Here is a 25,000-nt window from a genome sequence, read left to right as displayed (position 1 = left end):
GCCTTTGAAGACGTTGGTGCGTCTTGGGGACAGTGTCTTCGTCCCATCGTCATGTCGTCTTTTATCATGATGAAGAGCAGATTTCTTCCTCACTGCTGGAGGACGACACAAATGCTCAGAGAACTGATTCTGTTTACAGCCAGAAGACAAGAGGGGAGGGAGGGAAATTACCTACGCTCACTCTGGGCAGGGCAGCACCCCCCCACCCCCCCCCCCCCCCCCCCGGCCGTATTGAGCAGCTTTAATGGCTGCTGTTGTTTCACACGACGAGCTGATGTGGCGGCGCTGTTAGCACACAAACAACAGCAGCGCTTCTGCTATCAGCTGCAGTGAAAACAGCCCGAGACCTCCTGCAGGTCAGAACGACTCCGGCACCCCCCCTCCACACACAACCCCACCCCCCCCACACACCCCGCCTCTTGATGTGGATGCAGATTAGAGTGTCGGCATGCGTGCTGAGGCTTTGTCTCCGATCGGCCTCCTGCCGGGCGTCATGTCGCCTCCCTCCTCCGGTGCGTTCGGCTGTGGAGACGAGCCGCCATCTGGACGGAGCGCAGCGAGGACCACATGAAGACTGCGCTCTCGTTTGTTGGGTTTCTTCCTCTTCTTGCTTCACTCCTCCCGTCTGCTTCTGCACAGCGTCTCTGCTGAAACAGGAAACAGAAAGCAAGTTTTTATCGTTGGTGTGTTTCACGGCTTCGACTGTTGGTTTGTTTTACTGAACGTTCACCAGCTGATCCGCATCCGCCTCGTGCTGTGATTGGACAGCAGCTGCTGTAAAGGTTCAGTGTGGAAGCAGCAGCGTGCGGGGGGGGGGGGGGGGGGGGGGGGGGGGTTTGTTCCCCCCACAGTGGTGGAAAGATGAACTATGATCCTGGAAATCCAGTTTGAGTCACAGATCCATGAATATGAAGGTTCATCAGGCTGAAACAAGTCTCTGTTGTTTTGTCGTTTTCGTGCAACGATCGCGAGGTAAACATGTTAACGGAGGCCGATGGCGCCTCTTCCTGAGACATGTCGACAGTGTTTCCGGTCATTAAAATTCAGATTTTCTTCAAAAAGAAAACACACACAGCGTTTCCACGGGAAGAGGGAAACGATGATGTCATCTCCTCAAGTCGCTGACGCTCGTTGTTGTTTTGTTTAATGATCAAGACAACAAAGATGGAGGTCAGCTGACGTCTGTTAGCGCTGCGAGGCCGTGTGCCTGAAAGGTGCGAAACAACAACAGATAGATAAAAAATAAGGACAATAAGCTCACGACAAAGCTCACAATGTTCTTTCTGGTATTTCTGATTCTTGACTTTATCGCCACCCGCTGGCCCGGCATGCTTGTTTTCAGATATTTAGGTCAAACGAAGGTCGTGTGGGCAGAATGTTTCTTTGAACGGAGGATCTAAAAATATTCGTATGTGTGTGGTTCAGCTCTGTGACTCCTTATGCTAAGCTAAGCTAAGCTAAGCTAAGCTAACTACAGCACAGGCTTCACGAGCACAAAGAGATAGAACTTTTTTTCTTTGATGTCAGTGACAGTTGAACACGTTTCCTCGTGGTTTTAACCCCCGCCCCGTTCGTAGCATGGCGTTGGCGACGGCTGAGTTTGGCTCTCTGCCGTCTGATCGACGGCTCTGCTGATCCTCGTCGCTCTCGTTGTTTCTCGGCTCACAGAGCTCAACAGGAGCCTCGTCTCTCCTCCTCTTTGTTATTCTGAGTAGATGTTTTTGACGTCTTATCTGATGAATAATCTTCAGGCCTGCCGCGCGCTGCATCTGTCATCTCACGCCTGTTTGCTGATTCGCAGGCTGGATTTTCTCCCGGAGGTCTCCGCCGGAGCCGCCGACTGCGACTGAGCAGCTCCTCGTCACAGTTTGCCCACGCTGGGATTTACATCTGCGAATCTGGTGAGGAACAAACGCTTTCTTCTTCTTCTTCCTCAAATGTCACACTTTCTCTGAATGCGTGTGGGAGTGTGATGAAGTTTTGCCGTCTGGGAGGAAACAGTAAAATTAGCCGTGCTTGTAGACAGTAGCAGGTACAGTGTGCAGAAAGAGGGATTCCTGGATGTTTTGGCTCGTTGTTGTGGGTTCCTGATGATTCCTACACCGCGAGCTTCAACGCGGTGAACGCTGATCATCACGGCGACGCGTTAGTCCACTCAGCTTTGTTCTGTGCTTCTCATATTTGTTGTCACGTGCTTGAAGCGTTGTTGACACAAAGCCTTAAAGTCGTGGATGAGATGTGATACCAACTCTCAAATCAACATGTTTCTTCATAAACGTGACAAATGTGAAGTTACCTTAGCAGCCGCAGAGGATGACGAGCACGTGATGTCACGCTGAGGAAGAGCGTGCCGCTGTCACCGCCTGCCGTCAGACACGACCTCAGCGACCTCAGCTCTCAGGTGGTGGAAGTCTCCAGGCTTTTCTCGCTCGTTAATAGAAATGTCAGCCGCTGTGACATTCGCTGGAAGGCTGTCGGATGCGGTCGAGATATGGCTGATTTGTTCAAACGTGTCAGAGTTAATCAGCAGAAAGAGCCAACAGGAAGGAGACACGCAGATCTGATGATGAGCCGCCGGCGCCGCTGGTTACGTGTGCGAGCATCACCTTCACATCTGATCAATAGACCATCTGATCTGTCCTGTGTCGCCGCTGTCAGACGTCCTCTGGCGGCAGCCGTCACTCGTGTCCTTTCGGCACAGACGAGCGTCGGGTCATGTGGTACCTGGATCGGGACTTGGTCAGTAATACTTCTACATAAATATATATTTATATTCATTATACTTCATGATCTGTGTGAACGAGCCACAGATCTGATCCTCCTCCACGCTCACGTCCCAGCTCGATAACTTGTGTTGATGTTGTACCATCAGTCATGAACACTCATCGCTGTGTAGACGCTGTGCTGCTCTTTATCGGGGGGGGGGGGCTTTTTCCAAACCGTCCAGCTGGTCCTCACCGTTGCAGACCAAATAAACCCAAAGCACACTGAAAACACTCTGATAAACCGTAAACATCCTGTTTGTGCCGCTTGTGCAAGGACGTTTTTCAGTGCAGCGTAACAGGCTCACCGCTGCCCCCCAGAGGCCGGAGAGCTTACTACTGAGAAGAACAGCATGTAGTACACATATAGTACACATGTAGTACTGCACGCTGCGTTCACCGGCAGCACGTAACAGGCGGCTCTGAACATAGTTGACCTCGGCCACAAGGGGCAGCAGCGAGCTGAGGTGCAGGAGAGCTGAACGTTTCAGTTTTCAACACCAGCACAGGTGTGGCTGTGAACACCTGACCAGAGACTCCTCATACCAGCGCTTCCTCCTGCCACCCCCTCGTCCTCTGCTTTGTTGCACCCCCCCTGAAGACGTCGGCGCTGGCTTTGTTTCAGATGAGCCCTCATTGAGCAGCGTACACGGCGTCGTGTGAAAAGCAGTGAATACGATGCAGTGGGACTCGTTTGGACACTGAGGGAGTGTGAGGCGATAAAGATAAAAGAGGCAGCGCCGCGTCAGCCGTCCTCCCTCCCTCCCCCCCTCCCTCCCTCACTTCCTCCCTCCCTCCCTCGGCTGCAGCGGCAGATTATTTAGAGTTTGGGAATAAACGGCCTCTGAAGTCAGTGAGCACGAGAGGATCCAGCAGCGATCTGTCAGCGTCATCACAGGACACACAGCTGCTGGTCCAATCAGCCGAGGGAAGGTGTGCGTGTGTGTGTGTGTGTGTGTTACAGCCTCCTCTCACCCAGCATGCTTAGGTCAGCGCTGTAGGCGGCTTCTGGAGGTGTTTCCATCCCAGTGTAAGCAAACATCTGGAGCAAAAACTTTCCAGTGGATGAACCCGGTGACGCGTGGCACCTGTGCGACCTCCATCTTTCCCTCCTGTGGTCGATAGATCCATGAAACGCAGCGAGCTTTGATTTGGTCATCTGCAGGTTAAAAGGAGGCTGTTTACCTGTGGTGTCGCATGTCCCGCCGCGGCTAACGCTGTTAGCTAACACTGTGTCCGTCTCGTCGTGTCCTCCTGAAGCTGCTCCTCCCTGCAGCTCGTTCAGATCATCATGGTCATAGTTTAAAAAGTGTGTGTGCTTCGTGTCAGTGTGTTTCTAACGAGAAAAGCCCGTCACACCTCCACACGCTGGCTTTGTGTTCGATCTGGATGTCGTTTCGCTCACTTACTGACCAATCAGACTCATGCGGGCCGTTTGTCCTCCAATCCGACTCGCAGGACGTCACTCAGGTTATTTTCTGATTCGCCTCCTCTGAGCTGCACGCTCACATACAGTAATTTTATTCATTGGCAATATAAAATGTATTGATCAGCTGAGCTTTAGATAGTTGTTTAGAGCCTGTAGTAGATGTGTGTGTGTGTGTGTGTGTGCGTGCGTGTGTGTGTGTGTGCGTGCGTGTGTGTGTGTGTGTGTGTGTGCACCTGCTGTGTGCAGAAATGTGACACCTCTGACTGATTGATGAGCTCTGCTCGCAGCTGCAGACGACCTGTAAGACTTGTAATGAGCTTTTACAAGGTGACAGACAGTCACACACACACACGCACACGCACGCACGCACACACACACACACACACACACACAAACAAAGTGTTGGCTCCCACCATGGTTTCCAGACAGAGGTGACCCAATTCGTCCACAGGGCACGCACCCACAATGCCTCACTCCCAGCTCCTAATCCCCTGACCTCTGACCCCTCCTCAACACAAAGCCTGTGATTGGACGGATAACAAACACTAGAGACCATGTGATGAGCTGATAGGGTCGTCTGGGCTGCTGGAGGCTTTGTGTTTAATTAGCTCTTGTTCCCAGGAGAGGGGCATTGGGGGGGGGGGTCTCTGTCAGGGTTTAGAGGTGAAATAAAGCCCCAAGTCTGGACTCATATACAGACTGTGAACTCCTCAGTGGACTGAAACTATTGAACTGTTCCACTAATGAGAAAAGAAAGTGAGTCTGTGTCCTTGTGAGGGACAAAAAGGTGTTTCTGACTCATGAAAACAATCATCTGAAACACCGAATTCACTGAAAATAAGATGGAAATCTGATTTATTCAAGGCCTCTGTTTCCTGCAGACTGTGTTAAAATTAGCCGAGCTGCTCCCGTGTTCGTCTGCTGTGTCGCTCTGAGACAGTTCATCAGTTCATCAGTTCATCAGTTCATCAGTTCATCAGTTCACAGGGACAGGAAACCAATGAACCGAGTTAGTTTGAGGATTAAACGCAGAGTGTGTGAAGCTGTTTCTCATGTAAACAGTGTGGAGGAAACATTTTCTAACTGCTGATTGGACGTTTTCTCCATCACATGATCGTAACTGATGGATTCATTGAAAAACAGGTTTATTCATCCAGACTGAGTAATGAACTCGACGCGTCGGCGTTCCAAACCGCTCTGTCAGGCACTTCAGACGTGCGTTCGTCCTCGTCCTGATTGGCCGACTCTCCGCTCCAATCAGCTCTGTCATGAAAAAAACAAAACGTTGTCAGAACTGATTGAAATGATCCTGGAAATAAAAACGCCGTGAAGATAAATTCCTCAAAGGAGCGCTGAGCTCCACGGCGCGGCGCCTCCTCCTCTTCGTCACGAGGCCTCCTGCGAAGAGGCGTCTCCTGCGTCTGTTGAAGAAACGAGGGCGAAGACATGCGCTTCGTACAGTGAGGAGCTTTATTAATGCGTGTCGCTGCCTCTCCTCACTGTATCTGCTATCACACACACACACACACACACACACACACACACACACACACACACACATCTCCCCTCGCTGTCACAGAGATGGATCTCTGTTGGTGGATGGGAAGAAATGGAGTCGGGGCTCCGCAGGGGAAATGAACTCACACCTATACTTAATCATGTACCTCCCCCTCCTCCTCCTCCTCCCCCTCCTCCTCCCCCTCCTCCTCCTCCTCCTCCTCCTCCTCCTCCTCCTCCCCCTCCGGTACATCACGTTTGAGCCGAGGAGTCGCCACAATCTCTAAATGAAATCCCGACGCCGCCTGAGCTGCAGCAGCTTCCTCTCGGCGCTCTGACTCATCGGGACGCGATTCTGCTGATCGGCGGCCAAAAGGCAGCGAGGGTGAAATCCAGCTGCTCTGCTGCTGTGACGGCTGGTTAAATTGGTTTAAACAGATGAAGACAATGCAGAAAATCTTCATCCTCTCTGTGGCAACAGAAAGGTGGAAGACCTCGGCGTCCTCTGAGATCTTTGTCCTGATCCAGGATCTGCTTCTTTTCTCCGTTTTCTTGCGTCCCAGACAAATGATTCTGATATATATTATTATGTAATCATCCACGTATGACGTCATTTAAATCGTTCTCAGCTAGTTTGAGTGTTTATGCCAAAAAACTGGAAGAAACGTCGAAAATGAGACAGAGATCAAAGACTTGATGCCGGACGAGCGAAGAGGAAGCAGATCTCAGCTTGTTTCCTGGTCGTCTGTCCGTCCATCTCAACGTCCTCTTGGACTCGAGGATGAACTGATTAAGATTTAACGGTGAAAGGTCAAAGGTCACTGTGACCTCGTGAACCTCAGGAGCGAGTTTGTGAGTCTGTCGGCTTTGCAGGAGATAAGAGAGTTTCTGATGGACTGTTGACTGACCGCTGACGGTCAAACACACACAGCGGCTCCAGGATCCAGTTTTCAGGTTAATGAATTGATGAATGACACGATCGTCAGCAACAAACCGCCAACATGAGAGGCTTCAGAGGAGAAGATGAGACTTTCACCACCATTAAAGATTCATCACAAACAGTCCTGCAGATCTATGAACCACAAAACGTCGGCCATCACTGACCCCATCAAAGGTTTGTCGTGAGCTGACCTCAGACCAGCCAGCGGGTGAAGCCTGAAAGCAGGACGAAGCCTCGGTCAGCGCAGCGTTAACGTGTCCTGGACAGAAACGGCAGCGTGTGACTCACCGCGTGGACAGAAGCCTGACGAGGCCTCGCAGCATCGCGGCGAACACGCTCACGTCCACATGATTAACGGCGCATCAGGAAACGCCGTTATTTCAACTTCACTTTCACACGTTTTCCACCACTCAGCTCTTTTCTTTATTTATATGGAGCTGATGTCAAAGAAATGAGGAAAAAACAGAAGGAAGATGAAAATGGATCAATCATATTGATTAACCTTAAGGTGGTCACTGCAGGCCAGGTCTGATCACAGCCGATAAAACCTTTAGATTCAAACAGGCTTCACAGCTCAGTAATACCGACCTTTTTTTACATTTAGAAATCATCTGACGGTCGTATCAGCTGGCCTTCGCTGCGGTCCGTCCTGGCCCGCTCTGGTTGTCGGTGTTGTTTGGGCTGAATCCAGCACACCTGGCTGATGTCAGAGAACTGGTCCACGTGTTTCCAGAAGCTGCTAACTGGACCTGATTCTCAGCCGAACGTCAGCTGACGTGCCTCAGCCGGCCGCGCTGGGAGAGCGGATTACCAGAGACCTGAAACCAGTCAGATGGTCACTAGAGGGCGCTGTCTGAGGCGACCGCTCTGCTGAGTTCAGCCCTCCAGAGCCTCGGCCCGGAGTCACTGCTGGTTACCAGGCAGCGTTTGTCGACTTTTTGTCGTCGAATCAGGAAAACGAGTTCATGAAAACACGTAAATTTGTCTGTCTCGCGTGCAGTGAAGGTACCACAGAGCGAAGGCGGGAACGGAGCTTTGACAGACAGGAAGCGCCAGCTCACCAGACGTTAGCTGGCATCCTGCTTGGTTATTTTTGAACTGGGAAAAAGGATGAAGAAGAAGAGATGGAGGCGTTAACCTGTTGCTCAGGTGCGTCGCTGCGGGCGTCTCAGACGGTGCTGCGAGCTGGAGATGACGTGTCGACGATGTTTCTGTGAGTCGTGTCGCTTTCACATCACACTGGACGTGGTCCTGCTGTGTGTGTGTGTGTGTGTGTGTGTGTGTGTGTGTGTGTGTGTGTGTGTGTGTGTGTGTGTGTGTGTGTGTGTGTGTGTGTGTGTGTGTGTTATGCAGAGCGTGTCAGCGCTGCTGTCTGGTCCTGTTAACGCTGACGACTGACGGCCGTGACAGCACAGAGATCCACAGAGAGCAGCTCATTAAGACGAGGGACAGGACGAGGCAGCAGAGGGTTAGCGGCCAGCTGTGAGTGCGTGTGCACGTGTGTGTGCACACGTGTGTGTGTGTGACCTGACTGTGTGTGTGTAGGTTTGGATGAATCAGTAGCTCCTGAGAGAAACCTTCACACTCGCAGCCTGAAAACTGTCTTATTTCTTTCCAGGACGGACAGACCGTCTCAGAAAAAGCTAATTTTTCACAAAGCTGCCATATTTCCAATCAGACCACGTGGAGTCCAACAGAGCTGACTCTTCCTCCTCTCTCCAGCATCGCAGAACCAAATAAGACTTTCTCTGGTTCAGTTGGAGAAAGTTTTGGACGTGTGGGACTCGCGTAATGAGAGACGTCATCGTCCGTGGACGAGTGTGTGGGCGGGCAGCGACCCTGCAGCCTCAGATGGACCGTGCTGTCGGAGTCGGGGTCAGGGAAAGAGCAGCTGGTAGCTTCGTAGCCTGCGGGCTCTCGCTCTGCTCCTCCACCGAGCTTCAGCTGCAGCTCCACCACATGATGGAGCTGCCGTCGCCTCCAGCTCGCTCGGCTCCATGTTTCTACTTCTTACTGCTGTTTCCAGCAGAGACGCCGGTCTTAAAGAGCCAGTCCAAACAAAGGCCGAACAACGTGACCCTACCTCTGACAGAGGGATGTACTGTGCATGTGGGGGCCACTGTGGGACCAGTTAAAACTCCGGTTTCACTCTTCATCCACCTGTACCTCATCGGCTTCATCTTAATGCTAATGCTATCAGGCTGCTAATGCATCTGCGTGGTGTCACAGCTGGTGACAACAGAGGACATCTGGAGGACATTCACGTCTGTGCAGCTCAGACACGACGCTGAACAGACGTCTGCAGGGTTTGAGATACTGAGCCTTGAAGGGTTATTTCAGTTATTTTTATAGTTATTTCACAGCAAGAAAGAAACTTTTTAAAGGCAGAAATCTCAACAAGCAGCCGCTGACTCACCTGCATCGATCAGCCCTGCGAACCCCACAGATCTATTACAGTATGTTTGCATGAGAGGACGTTAAAACAGTCTCTGCTCAGAGGCAGCGGCTGAATGTTCAGCACCGCTCTCAGCTAACAGTTCGCTGCACCAACACAGCCAGCTGATTGAAGAGCGTGCACTGTGATTGGTCGGCTTGGTCAGCGTTTTGTTGTCGTCGCTGTTAGCATGTAGCCGTCTGGACTTTAATGTGAGATTTACACAGAAACTGTTGATGTGCACAAACCTGATGATCAGTCAGAAGTAAAATGATGCTTAGTGTTGTCTTTGTTTTGATTGCACTCAACCAATCACGATCAGCCAACCCCTGATGGCACCTGGAGCTCAGTCTCCTGTCGCAGTGGATAAAACACGGTACATTTCAGTCAGGAAACGGCTAACGGAGGGCGTGGACGCTCCCCAAACGCTTTTCTTTCTCGTTAGAGTCCATCGTGTTTTTCCAGAGTTATTTCAGAATAAGTTTCTCAAAGCAGGAATCTCAACAACTGGCCAAGCACTCGCTGAGTCACCTCTATCGATCGGCAAACCTGTAAACCCAGATCTATTACGGGCGCTGGCTCCATAGATTAGACGTTATCAAGCTGTGTTTCTGCTCAGAAACAGCAGCTGAACATACAGAGACGATGCTTATAATAGAGTCTGAGCAGAGCCTCTGACCCACGCTGCTGTCCTGAAGCCGACTGCCTGTTCGTGGATGTGCAGTGTGTAGGCAGCCAGCTCTGAAACACACAAGAGCTCTCTCACAGAGAGTGTGTGTGCGTGTGTGTGTGTGTGTGTGTGTGTGTGTGTGTGTGTGTGTGTGTGAGTGAACTGCGGGTCTATTGTCATATTATTTATACAGTCGGTGTGGGTGGGCAGCGCAGAGCCAGAGGGCAGCACATGTTTACAGTGAGAGATCCTCTCTGCAGCGCTGTCAAACACTGATCCTCTGCTCTGAATCTCAAGCAGCTCAGCTGATGTTGTCCTTAAAAACAAAGTTATGTGTTTTTTTCACCACTTTTGGTCTTATTTTATCACCATCCCTGCTGATTATCGTGCTGCTGCGTGGTGATCGAATGCTGCCTGTGCAGACTGTACCTCCGTCTTTGTGATGGAGGTAATGCAGCACGTTTTCAGCCGGCCTCCCCTGGAAGGCATTAACGGGGTTTCACAGGAAAGGGAGCCGAGAGAGGAGTTCAAACCCCGACTCCTCTCTCACGTCGCACAGCTGACCGAGCGCTGCAGAGGTGGTCGTCAATGTTGCATCGTCTGCTGCAGAAATGCTCCCACAATCCAGTGCTAGAAGGTCTGGAGGGGGAGGAGGGGCTTCTGAAGCTGTTCGACCACCTGATGAGCACGCCGCCGTCTTAACGGCTGCATCTGGATGGTTTACGTCAGGGTTCAGCAGTGCATCATCCTGGACTCACGGTGGGGACAAATCCTTGGTCCCCACGAGGTTAACCTTTAGTATTATGATGAACATTTGACTCTCAGAGTTCAGATTATGACCAGGGTTTGTTCAGGGAAAGTGAAATGATCAGTTTAGAGTCTTGGTGCTGGGGGGGCGCCGTGGGGGCCGGTGCTTAAAGATATTAGCGTCCGTCCCTGATGAGTCAGCGTAACGTCTGCCGTCCTGAAACTGAAGCTGGAGTCTGAAGGGAGTGTCGTATGGAGGAAGCAGATCAGAGTGAGAGTCCAGACTTCCCTGGAAGGCTGGAGGAGGGTGGAGGCGCAGCAGGTGCGAGGGGGTAACCCAACACCTGACCCCTGCCCTCCCCTGTCCACCCACTCCCCTCTCAGCCACCTCCTCCAGCAGACTCCTGTGCCTCCGTCTCTGCTCCTCCCTCCACCTCCTCTTGTTTATGTGCTACCAGCCAGCGCTAACACCCCCCGTGGGCCCATAAACCTGACCTCTGACCCTGTAACGAGGAGGGAAGTGTTGGCGTTAACTTGTCAGGTTGTCTGGAGGACGGTCACCTGATCCTCTCGCAGCCAGAGGACAGCAGGCGGTGGAACAGCATGTTTTTCTTGGAGTAAATTGCTGAAAGTCGTCTTGGCCTCCTGACCTCCGTTTGTTAAAACCCGGTTTTATCTCAGAGGAGGAGTAACGTTCACACTGCAGTGATTCTGGCTCCCTCTCTTCCCTCAATATGAAAAGTTAAAGATACAAGAGAGACTTCTTTGTGAAGCACCGACGCTCTGACAGCCTCATGGGAGCTGCTGCTGAATGCTAACGCTCGAGGATGTTGTTGTTAATCCACCAGAGAACATCGAGTCACCAATATTTGCTGTTGGTAGAACATTTGTCATCGTGTTCTGTGTTCTACATAGAAACTTTGGCACCGTCATAATAAGTTCGACAGAAGTCAACACAGACTTGATGGACTTTTATACCCTCTGGAAATGAACGGACACCAGCAGCTGCCTGACAGCTGCATGTTTGCAGACGGTCAGTGTGATCTGCAGTAGATGGGCTGAAACCAGCCAAAGCTCTGGTGTGCTCCTTTAACACACCTTTACAGAAGCATGAAAATACATTAAAATCATGAATAGAAAATACATTTCAAAGAGAGAGAGAAAGAAATGAGAAGAGAATAGAAAAACAAAAAATTGACTAATTGATTTTTGTTTAGGTCAGTAAAGACTCCGTTGCAATAGTCCAACCTACTGAAAATGAATGCATGAACCAGTTTTTCCGTCTTCTTTGGACAGACATCCTTTGAGTCTGGTTAGATTTTTCAGGTGGTAGTAGGCTGATTTGGTAATGAGCTTTAAATGACTGATAAAATTCAGGTCAGAATCAATAATTACACCAAGATTTCTGGCTTTATCTATTGTTGTCAGTGACATAGAGTTAAGGTGAGCACTGACCTTTGACCTTTCATTTTTGGGGCCAAATACCATCACTTGATCAACTTCACTGATTTGATGAATACACTCACTCAGTGAAAGTAAGGGACTGTAGTCATGTGATGACACAGAAATGTGAAGTTGTGTATCATCTGCGTAAGTATGATAAGAAATATTATGACGCTCCATAATCTGAGCTGGGGGCAACATGCAGATACTGAAAAGAAGTGGTCCGAGACTGGAGGTTTTGTTCCTGTTGAGAAATCCCATGAAACACCAAAACAACTGCGTGTTACCGTCTTTGACTTCCTGTCTGTGGCTCTCAGCTTCGAGCCCATTGGTTCCTGCTGAAGATAAGTAAACCTTTAAAAACAAATATGTTGATTTGTTTATTAAAAAATGATTCAGTAATTCCACAAACGCAGCTAAAGCGACGCAATGTTCTAGGACGGTCGAATCGGAAGCTGGTGTACTTGGTCGAAGTGCAAATTTCGGAATTTATGGTTAAAACCTCGCAAAACAATCTGAGAAATCTGACAGATGGTCCCGGATTGAGTACTCGTTTGTCAGTTGGGGTTCGGAAACGAGCAGCGAGATCAAGAAAGCGATGGCGGGTAGGCACAACCATGTTGTGAATGGACCTGAGTGGGCAGATTCTGACATTACTGATGATAGCGATGAAAGGGAGATGAGTCAAACTAGTCAGAGAGGTGAGGAAAGGCAGGAGCCGAGGGAAGACGTCAGGTAGGGAAGGAAGTTAAAACCGTTTTGAGTTTTGCTGAGGAGAAGGGGGTTTGGTTAGTTAGAGAAGCCCCTTTGCCTGTGAGGCGGATGGACATGGTGAGTGAGGGAGGGGCTGAGGCTTTCTTCTCCTCCTCCCTCGCCTTCCTCTTCTCCTCCTTTCCCTCCTTCTTCTGCTCCTTTTCCCTTTCCTTATCCTCCTTCTCCTCCCTTGTCTGTCCAGTCTTGAAGAGAAAGCTGAAGAGACCCCTCTTGCTCTCCGTCTTCAGGCGGACGCCTTGCAGATCCTCCTCCTCCGTCTGATCGGCTCTCGCCTTGCAGTCTGGTTCTCTCTGAGGTTCTCCTGCTCTGTCTGGGGCATCTCATTGGTCCTCTTGGGTTCATCTTGGAGCTCCCTCCCCTCGGGCTCCAGGGGTGGGCCGCCCCAGTGAGGGCGACCACCTTTTTGTTTTTTTTTAAATATCTTTATTAACTCCAAAAGAGAAAACAGTGACAGAACAACATGAGGACAAAAACCACAGTGAGAACAGTGAAGACATACAGGCCAGTTAAAAACAACAATAATAGTAATGGTGTGTGTGTGTGTGTGTGTGTGTGTGTGTGTGTGTGTGTGTGTGTGTGTGTGTGTGTGTGTGTGTGTTCATGGTGATGAAGGAACAACAGTGAGGCTCACTGATGTGTTTTTAATCGAGCTCAATCAGCTGTGACACACACACACACACACACACACACACACACACACACTGAACTGTTAGCGGTTAGCATTCACTGTTAGCTGGTGCGATCGGCTCGTACTGGCAGACGTTTGCTTTCAGGAGTCTTTCTGTCTGTTGGAGAAGCATTCTTGTCTTAAATAGGGACAGAAACAACCAATCAGACTGAGGCTGATGGAGCAGAGGGTCTCTTGGGGGGGGGGGGGGGTGCTGCATTACAGCACTTGCAGTGACAGATTGGTGATGTGAAAGCTGAAAATAACCTGCTGGAAGCAGCGTGGATGAGGGAGGACGTTCCCAGAGACACAGTTTACTCTGCAGAAAGTGATGACAGCCGTTCCTGGCGACGCTCATGTGCAGTGTCGAGTTCCCCCGAAGCTACGACTTCAGATACGCAGAGAGCGAGTTGTTTCCAGGGAAGAGATAAGAGATGAGGTTCCTCAGCCTCTCTGCTGATCTCTGCCCTACGAGGCATCAATCAGCGGAGCTTCATCAGCTCAGGCATGCGGCGTGTTCCGACTGGTTCTCGCCACCGCGCCAAACACCGGGGGTCTGTGTTCTCTGTAATCACACCGCGCTCAGGTTGCATTTGTTAATATGGAGCTCACCTTCACGCCTGCAGGCGCACGAGAACAGAGGACGGACCAGAATGAAACCGCAAATAAACGAGCGGCGAGCAAACACCTGAACGCTGCAGGTTTGTTTGTTCAGCGGCGTCAAGAAGTGTGCAAGTCACAGCAAGAGGGATTCAGCATCAGAGGCCGCTTCCTGTGCAGGCTGCGTGTTAAACCCACACCTCAATCTGGAGTCCTTAATCGCGGTTTAGCTGCGGCGTCCGGATGGCGTTAAATGAGGCGAATCTTCCACCTTCATGTTCTCAAGCTCAGAGAGTGATTTCGTGAGTTGGCCGTCCTCTTCCTCACTGAGAATAATCCAGATGTGTCCACTGACGGCCGCCATCTCTCTTTTTCTTCAGTCAGTTGAAGACTGAAATAATCTGTGAACTGTTCCACAACAGGTGGAGTTCACCTGCTTTGAAAAGTCATTTATAGACTCTGAAAAACTGAAGTGTCACTGGTTTGCTGTGAACAGCTAATGGCGGCTAATGTTAGCTCATGTCAGACACTGGAGATGCTCGCCTGCTCTGAGTCTGTTCCTGTCAGTGATTCAGACAGGTGTGGCGTGGACGAGACGTTTGCAGACGCAGCGTCTCACCTGCGGGACGGAGACGCTGCGGCCTGGTTTGGGTCAAAGAAGCAGAACAACGTGAGCACAGAGTCAGAGTGAAGAGCGGAATCGGTCTGCATGTGTCTGATGATCAGAGTCGTCCTCAGCGCTGAAGCCGCCTCCCGTCATTGTTCACTGGCTGAACGTGGACAATGCAGAGTCCTGTCAGCCCTCCTGAGGCAGCCCAACACAAACGCTCTCAAAGACTCTGCATTCCAGAGCTGAAAACCCCACAAAGCTCCTCTCTGTTACTCCTGACAGGATGTAAGGTGACACCGCTCCTTTCTCCCCGTCATTTCTCCTCTTTCCACCTCCCTCCTCCCGTCCGTCTGACGGAGCTCAGCTCGTTTCAGTAAAAGCCTGCGGAGGAGAGGAGGGGAGGGGGCTGAAATCAGAGCCGCTCCCGCCGAGGTGGAGGCGATTTATGGCGTGTTTGTGCACGGCGAGGAGGAGGAGGAGGAGGAGGAGGAGGAGGAGGAGGAGGAGGAGGAGGAGCAGTGGGAGGAGAGGGAAGGAAAGGAGGGCATGAAGCAGCAACAGAGGGTGAAGAAGTGGGACAAAAGTCTGCTGAGAGAGAGAAAAGAGCGGTGGAGTTTATTGTGGGAGCTGCAGAGCTGTGAAAGAGGAGGATTATTAAAGAGGAGGAGGAGGAGGAGGAGGGGGGAGGAGGAGGAGGAAGGGCGGCTGAACTTGGACTGTGAAGCACATGTTTGTCAGACGGCGAGCAGGAGAGGAAATATCAGGTAAGACAGAGCGAAGGTCCTGACCGGGTCACTGCTTCAGGTGTGTTAAGAGAGGAACAGGAAGAAGTGTTTACCTGTGCATGTGTGTGGGTGTGTGTGTGTGTGTGCGTGCGTGTGTGTGTGCGTGCGTGCGTGTGTGTGCAGACTCTCAGCGTCTCCTCTCGTCAGGTTTCTGTCTGTTGACTCATCAAAGCGTCTTTTTCATCTCTCAGTCGACCGCTGACTTCCATTAATCTGCGTCCTTTGAGGTTTTTTTCGAGGCGTCTCTCCACCCGCCCGCCTCGCCGCTCCGTCGGAGGCGCCGCTTTCCTCGGCGCATGTTGTGATGTCTAACAAGCGGACATGCTGCTCAGCTCGCTGCGCCGGCCGCTGTCCGGGCAGATGGTTTTGGTTGGATTTGTGCAGGTTTGGAGAGCTCAGCGTTCAGATCTTAACTGAGCAGATCCAGTGAAAACAACGTGAGGTTTGAAGAAATGTGAGTGAAACTCTGCTGTCCTGCGTGAGGTGGGGGTCATCGGTGGGAGTCTCAGATTTAGTTTTCCTGAAGCCGAGAAATCAGACCATGAACCATGTGTACGTAGTTTAAGTCTGTACAGGAGCAGACGGACTCGTGTTTGTCTTCACGAGGACGTCGTAGCCGACCTCATTCCTGCAGACTGTGAATGAGCTCACATTCACGCTGAACGTGCCTTCACTCAGTCACTGTTTATCAGCCCTTTAATCAGAGGTCTCACACACACACACACACACACACACACACACACACACACACACACACAATGTGAAAAGCTCTTTTTAAGACGTGAGCTTCTACCAGCTGACGGATTAATCATCAAACTCAGCAGCCGCTCCAGAGAAAATCATTGTTTTGTGTTTGAAGTCCACCAGCAGCGTCATGCTGATGTCCCTCCCTGTGTGTGGACACTGCTGAGAGGACAGAAGGACACTGTGTTCTTATTGGCTGGAAGCAGAGTGCAGTACCTGGACAGAAAGCACCAGTTTAGTGAGCTGTTGCTTAATTATTCCTACCTGACTCACATATTTCTCTCTCTGTCTGTGATGCGTTTGGAGGCGCCGTGATGTCATATTTCAGCAACATCTTTGCTGATTGGACAGTTGCTGCAGCGCCTCCAATACATCCGAGGAGGGGGCATTGATCCCCAGTAACGTTAATTTAAAATAATGATAAAACAGGTTTGCAGGTCAGGTGTGCTCAGCGAATCGGGCGGGGCGGCGCCGGTTATCTCAGAACCTTTGTCCTCCTCCACGCCTGCGACGCTCTGCACGCGCTCAGTAGATTTATTGTTTCCCTAAAACGTGGTTAAACACGCAGCGACTGCAGCGAACAGTGAGGAGGATCAGCTGATGCAGAAGTAATTGGATCAGCAGGTCAAGAACAATCTGAATGTCAGAATTGATAAAAATCACGTCCTTGTAAGAAGAACAAAAAAGTTTTCTTAGTTCTTAGTTCGTGTTTTAAACCTAAAGTTGTATAAAATGTGGAGATTACATGTTGACGGTTTGATGACGTCAGAGGAGTGAAGCTTCTGGTCCTACTGATAATAGAAATAATGAGAATTATAGTTAATAAAATAACCTCCATGACGTAACGCTGGCTGGTTTTACCTGATCGTGTCTGCAGGTGAAACGTCATCCAGTCGTTTCAGGTAAAGAGCACCTTGATGTGACACCTGTAACAAGGTGCACATGTTAAAAATAGACTTGTCCTCAGCGAGGCGGCGTGGAAGCTGAACGTGAACAGTTCATCTGTGGCGAGGAGACGAGGGGGGGGATTCCCACCCGCCTCTGCAGGGAAATGAAAGGAAAAAGTGGTAAAGCCACTAATCCACCTCAGCTTTACTCTGATAAATCACAAAGAAACACACGTGACCTCACAGCACGCCGACAGCGCGGCAGATTAAGCAGAGCGCCGCCGTGACCTCAAGGAATCAAATTAAAGTCAGAACAGGAAGCGGAGGCCGCCGCTGCGGGCTCCTCGTTCAGGAAGAAGAAGAAGAAGAAGAAGAAGAAGAAGTCAGACGGGGAGAGTGAACGCTAACTTCTCTGACTGAGTGATGACATGTGCATCTGTCACAGCGATGGATGTTCTTCTCCTCTGAGGAGGGCCTCGTCCGGCCGTGAGGAAGAGTCGCTTCCATTAACATTAAAGCGTTCTGAGAAGTCGGGCTTAAAAGTTTGAGGCAACTTCAGAGTGAAGATGAAAAAAGTTTGGCGAGATCGAGCTGAAGCCGTTTGATTCGGAAACGTTTGGAAGACAGTGATGCGGCGTCAGCGTCGATCAGAGATGGCTGCATCGTCCACTGCGCTCATACTGTGTTTATTTTGCAGTCAACCTTAATGAGGATATTTGAGGATAATTGGGATTAAAAATGAGTCATTTTATCTCAAAATAAGCTCATTTTTAAAGGCAGACGGCTGAAAGAAGGTCCCGCCCTGCGCTCTGAGTCTTATCGTAGTGTTTCCGATGCGTCTCCTCGCTCGCCGACAGGCTGCAGAGGAGGTTCGCCGCTGCTGAGAGCTGCTGCAGAGCTGCGATGGGTGTCGGGGCGGAGAGGAGCAGCTTTGATGAGTGGGAGGGAAAATAGGGCAGAGAGATGCCGAAACACGATAAACAGCAACGCCGGAGGGCAGAGGATGCAAACAGCCACTTCCTGAAAGCTGACGGAGATCCTGAAGGTGACTTTGACAAAGAGAGCGGAGCAGCTTTGTGATGCGGAGCGTGGAAATCCAGATCCTGAGGTCTGAAGTGCAGAGAGGGATGGATGAAGGTGAAGACGGCTCTCACTCGCTGTCAGCCGCTCGCCGTAGGATGACGTCCAATCAGGATCGAAGCTGGACTGTGTCACAGCTTCACACAGAAAAGACAGAATCGATATAAAAACAGATTAAAATGAATAAAATAAGACGGAGAATAAAACAATATGCGTGAAAATAGATCACATAAAAGTGAAATACAGCATTTTAAAAGTCGAGCATCAGGTTGAAATCAGAGCTAATTAAAGGCGAAAACCAGGAGATCCGTTTTTGGCTTTATTTTGAAAATCCTCAGCGAGCTGCTTCCCTGACATGTGCAGCTTGTTTGTTCCACGGCTTTGAGCTTTAATGGACGAAGGCTGCGTGAAACCTCCAGCAGAGCAGCCGCAGATGAAACGGCTTCAGCTCGTCGGTGACGTTTGAGGCCAAACTGAGCGAGTCAGCACTGATTCATCCATCAGCTGGTTGCTGCTTGGTTGTTCTGATGGTTTTAGGGTTTGCTTTGATGGTGGCTGGAGATTTGACAGACGCTTGCTGTGATTCCAGGACTGTTAGAATTGACCGTGATTGGCTGATGGAGCAGCAGACACACGGTTCAGCCTGTGGACAGTCGCTGCTGTTGATCTTAAAACAGTCGAATGTGATGAATATGAACTCTTTTTTCTGTGTGTCTTGTGTTCTGAGGCACAGCGGGGCTTTGAACTAAATGCTAATATTAGCGTGCTAACGTGCTCACAGTGGCAATGCTAGCATGTCGACGTTGAGAAGGTTTACCATGTTCACTCAATGGACTTGAGCGTGTTAGCATGCTAACATTTTGCTTTCTCTAAACCAAGAACATGAAAAGAAGTATAAAAAATGGATCAAGACGTGTTTCCAACCTGCAAACGTTAGCATGCCAAGCGTTAGCATAGCATTAGCATTAGCTAGCCTAACTTTGTGGGGTTACAGACAGCGTGAGAAAAAGCTGTGGCCAGGACCGGGACATCCGCTCCGGGGCGTCCTGTCTGGATTTTGTTAGCGAAAGGCTAACGTTAGCTGCTGCCCTGTTCTGTTCGTGATAACGTTGGGTTTGCCAAACACGTCAGTGAGTCCTCATCCTCACAGCTCAGATCTAAATCCTTGTCCATGTACATTTGTCTATATTTAGTTCTGTTAGAATGAAATAAAACTCTTCATTTTTCTTTGTCTTGCTTTCAATACGAGAGCTGACAAGCAGCTTAAGAACAGCGCTGCTTCAGGAAGTATCCAGGTTCTGTCTGGACGAACGTGAACATCATTAAAACAGAAGCAAAGTGCCACGACGCTCTCCTGCTGGGCATGAAAGCAGTTTTATTTAGATGATCAGAAGCTGGGAGGGATAATTAGGTCACTGTATGTAAACAGGCCGCGATGGCGGTGGCGGCGAACCGCACACGTGACGGCGTGACGACGGTTTGTTCGTTGCTGCAGAGGACTTCTGTGCAAGGCGGGATTGAATGTCACTCATGGTGACGTGATGAAAGCACACACACTCACTCACTCACTCACTCACTCACTCACTCACTCACTCACTCACTCACTCACTCACTCACTCACTCACACTCTTGTTTGTATTCCAGGAAATCACAAATATATTTGAACATCAAGTGGACATGTGAGGGGGAGGACCAAGTGCTGTCCAGCTCTTGTCTCTGTGTGTCTTTGTGTGTGCGTGTGTGTGTATGTGTGTGCGCGCCTGCGTGCGTGCGTGCGTGCGTGCGTGCGTGCGTGCGTGCGTGCGTGGGTCAGTGAGGTCAGCAGAGACTCAGCGTGCTTGATTACCGCTCTCCACTCTTATCTCCGTCCTCCTCTAATGCAGGAAGCGCCTGTTGATTACTCCCTTAATCAGACCATCTCCTGTGTGATTAGCTTGGTGCTAAAAAGCCTCTCAGTTCGAAATGGGACGTGGCCGCCGGACCAAAGACTTCCAGCCTTTAATTGCATTATCATACTGTACGTCCGCCTGTAACCTTCCCTGCGCGCAGACTTCCTGCTGCCTCCAGGATGTCATCTGCTCGCCGGGCCTCTTTCTGTCGGTTGGTTCTTCGGCGTCAAGCGTCGTTGAGTCTGAAAGCTTCAGCCGTCGTGGTCGTTGCTGAGTTAGACTCCATTATTGGAGTGCGTGCATTACACATTATATATTATTCATTCACAGAACTGCGTGTGAACATAACTGAAGGTATTGACGACCGTAAAAACTTCTCACTGCAGGAGCTTTTGGTTTCCTCGGTGGTGGATGGAGCTAATGAGGCTCAGGATGAGCTTCAGAGGGGCGTCGGGCCGAGCGCTCCCCCTCTGCGTTATCCTTTAATTTACCGCCATTAGACCGAGTTATTTGTTGCGCCTCCGCCGGCGCGCCGCCCACGCGGCCTCCGCCGTCCCTCCGGTGCTGTTCTCGGCTCTGATTAGATGACCGAGGAGGCCGCGAACCGCCGCAGTCCTCCACCGCCTCCTCCTCGTATCTCCGGCCGGCTCTTTGTTTTTACGGCTACAATTAGAGCCCAGGAGTGCGAAGGCTTTGTGCAGCTCCTGCAGAATCAACAAAAGCTGCCTATTAAACTCCTCTTTAGTGGCCCTGTCCCTCACTTTTATGTCCTCGCCGCTTTATGAGTGTTGGAGGCTGAAAGGCCGAAACACATCCGCAACCCACAACTCAGCCTGGGTCTTATTTACTCACTCTTTTCTCTTTCTCTCTATTCCCTAAATCTTCCTTTGTTCTCCTCTTATGTTCCCACCATCTCTTCTTATCTCCTCCTCCACCATCTTTTCAACTTTCTTTTCTTCCTCTTTCCTTCTTTCTGTTTCCTTTCCTTTCCTTTCCTTTCCTTTCCTTTCCTTTCCTTTCCTTTCCTTTCCTTTCCTTTCCTTTCCTTTCCTACCCTCCTCTCCTCTCCTCTCCCCTCCTCCTCCTCCTGCCACACTTCCTCTCCAACCCTTCCATCTCTTCTCTCCTCACTTTTCCTCCCGTCTCAGCACCTTTCATCGCTCTTAACGACGTACAGCGCATACATCAAGCTCACTAATTAACTCATAAATCATCTCAATGTACTTGGAAAGTTTAGAGCTCTGGCAGAGTGTCGGCGGGTGGATCTCTGTGCGCACTTTGATCTGATTTGCAGCCAATAATCATTGTTTTCACGACCTTGCGGCGTGAGGTGACATTTAGGTTCGAAAAGCTTTTGCAGGTTATCGATCTGTCGGTTTCTTCAAAACGACGTGGAACAAACCTCAATATTCAGTTTGTCTCAAAAAGACCAGAAAAGGTGGAAAGTTTGGATCTGAAGCTCTGGGGAACGACCTGTCAATCATGTTGGGTGTGGGAGGAGCTTCCTGTGTCTGTCAGCCTTTAGTTCACTGTTGGACTCGTTGTCGTTGGTTCGTCTTGACCTCGTGAAACAGCCGTCAGTCATGTGGTTTGTTTGAAGGCTTGAACGGCCTCCAAACTTCAGCTCAGTCACTGTAACTCCACGTCAACTTGTCAACACGGCAGTTCTGAGATCAGCGTCGCCGGCGTGAGGTTCGTCCTGAGGCTGCAGGATTAGATCCACCAATCAGCTTCAGTGTCTGTTCTGTTGGGGTCCGTCCTTCGGGGACCATGAACGCCCACAACAGATTCCAGAGCTGACGATGAGTCCAGCGGAGAGGATGAAGGTGTTTTTACTGCAGCGCTGAGGCGACCTTCAGGTGCGCTTCCTCTGTTTTTACCTGAAGCTGATTCAGCTGCTGAGGAGAGAAAAGAGCCGCGATGGCGGAACGTCCTGACAGAGACGGATGGACCTGGAAAACGTCCTCGCTGTGAAGATCTGAGCCCATGTTCTCCAGCAGCCGATGGAGCCTGTTCTGTTTCTGCTGGAGGAGAAACAGAACTCCTCCTCTCTGTCCTTCATCTGTCCTTCATCTGTCCTTCATCTCGTCTCTGGAGTGTTTTCTTAAATCTCTGAAGGACGACTGTGTTTAGTCTCCGTCTCATCTGATGCTGTCTTATCAGCCTCAGAACTCTGTTTCTGTTTTCTCAGCATTGCTTTCCAGGAAACTTTCTAAAACTTCACAGGCTCATAGAATTAAATGTGACTGAAACATGTTTGCAAACCTCAGTTTGTTTGTCAGCCGCGTGGCCGATGAGTCAGGTGATCAGTGTGGTCGGGAGATGTTATCAGTATTTGTTGTTTTTCAGGTCACAGTTTGGTGGATCTTGAACATTTGTCCCTCTCAGCTGCCGTATTCTCGGGCTGAAGCGTGTCAGTTTCTTCTTCTGCTGTAAACTCGCTCTCTGGACTCTCTGTGCTGCCGCCGTCTCTTTCTCTTGAACGAGGGATTAATGAATCGCTGTAAAACAAAGGCAGACCTGCCGCTGTCATCGGGCTCGGCTGGCAGAGGGACGCGAGCTCAGAGCGAGACGGACGGAGGGACAGAGGGATGGAGGGACAGAGGGACGGAGGCTTGTCCTGGATTTTCTCCTCTTCAACTTCTCTGTGTTTACACTCGTCCTTCAGCTCAGCCTCATTAGACCTGCTGCTCGGGGTCGTTTGACCTCGTCTGCACAGAGACACACAGAGACAGACACACAGAGACAGACACACACACAGACACACACAGACACACAGAGACACACACACAGAGACACACAGACACAGACACACAGAGACACAAACACAGACACACACACACAGACACACACACACAGACAAACAGAGACACACACAGAGACAGACACACACACACACAGAGACAGACACACAGACACACAGAGACACACACACACACACACAGACACAGACACACACACAGAGACAGACAGACACACACACAGACACACACAGACACACACAGACACACAGAGACACACACACACACACACACACACACAGACACACACACACACACACACAGACACACACACACACACACAGAGACAGACACACACACAGACACACACAGACACACAGAGACACACACACACACACACACAGACACAGACACACAGACACACAAACACAGACACACACACAGACAAACAGAGACACACACAGAGACAGACACACACACACACAGAGACAGACACACAGACACACAGAGACACACACACACACAGACACACAGAGACACACACACAGAGACAGACACACAGACACAGAGACACAGACACACACACACACACACACACACACACACACACACACACACAGACACAGAGACACAGACACACACACACACAGACACACACACACACACACACAGACACACACACACACACAGACACACAGAGACACACACACACACACACACACACACACACACAGACACAGACACAGACACACACACACACAGACACACACACACACACACACAGACACACACACACACACAGACACACACAGACACACACACACAGACACAGACACACAGACACACAGAGACACACAGACACAGACACAGAGACACACACACACACACACACACACACACACACACACACACACACACACACACAGAGACACACACACACACACACACACACACACACACACACACACACACACACACACACAGACACAGACACACAGACACACAAACACAGACACACACACAGACACACACACACACACACACACACACACACACACACACACACACTCTGTTTGAACAGAGCTGACCCTCATACAGGTCTTCAGTGGCCCCCCTTCAGTGGTTCTCTTTGTCCTTTGCAGACCAGGTCTGATCATCCTGGACTGTGTTGGATCAGATCTGAGAGCCTTCTGGTCCTTTTTTTTTCTCTCTGATTAAGTTCTGCATGTCAAGTCTGGCCCGGGTCAGATCCAGACCAGGTCTAAGACTAACCTGTGGACCTGGTCTGGACCTTGTCCCTCCAGCTGGGACTAGAAAAGACAGAATCGTAGATTTGTGTTGGACTTTTATCAGGATTTCTGTGATATTTTTTGCAGTGTGGTGACTCGTCTGTCTCTTGTCTTCGTCTCTCTTCAGATGAAAGGATGCTGCAGGGACCCGACGAGGGACTGAGCCCCACCTGAACCCCACCCCCGCCCCCGCCCCTCAGAGCCCTCAGCGCCGCCGTCCCATCATGAACCTGCTGTGTCGCGGGCGCCTCAAGCTGCTGGTGGCGTCTCTCACGGCCGTCGTCCTGCTCACCTGGCTCTACCTGCTGGCCGGAAACCTGGAGAGTGAGTACGAACGAGGCCCGAGACAAACTGTCCACGCACTGAGGACACATCAGGTCTGCCAGGCGCTTCTCTGGCTTCAGCGCCGTCCACAATCCTCAGCGTGTAATTTTCAGGGAAATCTGCATTTGAGAAGCGGAAAGCAGATTTCTAATAAAAGAGCGGCGCTGTGGTCGCAGCGTCCAGCTGTCAATCATCAGACGTCAGCTGGCGCTCAGCTCGGCTTCCCCTCCACCCGTCGGCCGAACGGCTTCAGACACATGGAGTTTATTTTCTGTTCGCTCCGATTTTTCATCCTGACGTCTCGCCGCCGTCCGCGCTTTTGTTTGGATTGTGAGAGTCGAGGTCAGCGTAGAGAATCTGACACACACACACACACACACACACAGTATGTATTCATGTTACAGGGCGCAGAGTTGCTCCTCCTCAGTTTTTGGCCAAAATCAAACTTTCAAACCCGTCCAGGTGTCATGACCACTTAAAAACTCGCACAGCAGCAAGATTTCAAAGCCGCTTTCCTCCGTCAGGCCGAGCGTCTGAATGGAGGAAATGAAACATTTGTCCTCTCAGCGTCTTCGTCTCCGTAAACAGGACAAACGAAGCTCTCGGCCTGCTGCGGTCAGCACGTCCGATCCTATCAGTGCTTCAGAAACGCTGCTGTTTTTTAGCACGTTAGCATCAGCGTAAGCGT

At 50.5% G+C, this 25,000-nt stretch overlaps 2 protein-coding genes across 3 annotated transcripts in view; one reads left to right on the top strand and one right to left on the bottom strand.

Annotated features, from left to right (window-relative positions):
- large2 (LARGE xylosyl- and glucuronyltransferase 2) overlaps positions 1-25,000 on the top strand; it is a 56,598-nt gene that overhangs the window by 15,641 nt on the left and 15,957 nt on the right. Inside the window, exons 2-3 of one of the 2 annotated variants that reach the window (XM_070958620.1) lie at positions 1,802-1,901; positions 24,116-24,312. In XM_070958620.1, the coding sequence (XP_070814721.1) occupies positions 24,213-24,312 (100 nt within the window). In that variant the 5' untranslated portion in view covers positions 1,802-1,901; positions 24,116-24,212. The remainder of the gene's footprint in view (positions 1-1,801; positions 1,902-24,115; positions 24,313-25,000) is intronic. The other variant, XM_070958611.1, reaches the window with a different exon arrangement.
- The window catches only part of gtf2a2 (general transcription factor IIA, 2), a 278,570-nt gene continuing 277,297 nt past the window's right edge, over positions 23,728-25,000 (bottom strand). The window contains exon 5 of the transcript XR_011602043.1: positions 23,728-23,768. The gene's annotated coding sequence lies outside the window, so the exon portion shown is untranslated. The remainder of the gene's footprint in view (positions 23,769-25,000) is intronic.

The sequence above is a fragment of the Chaetodon trifascialis genome, chromosome 1 (assembly GCF_039877785.1).
Source record: "Chaetodon trifascialis isolate fChaTrf1 chromosome 1, fChaTrf1.hap1, whole genome shotgun sequence".
Taxonomy (NCBI): Eukaryota; Metazoa; Chordata; class Actinopteri; order Chaetodontiformes; family Chaetodontidae; genus Chaetodon; species Chaetodon trifascialis.
The sequence above is the reverse complement of the archived record's forward strand: the minus strand, read 5'-3'. Positions and strand labels throughout refer to the sequence as shown.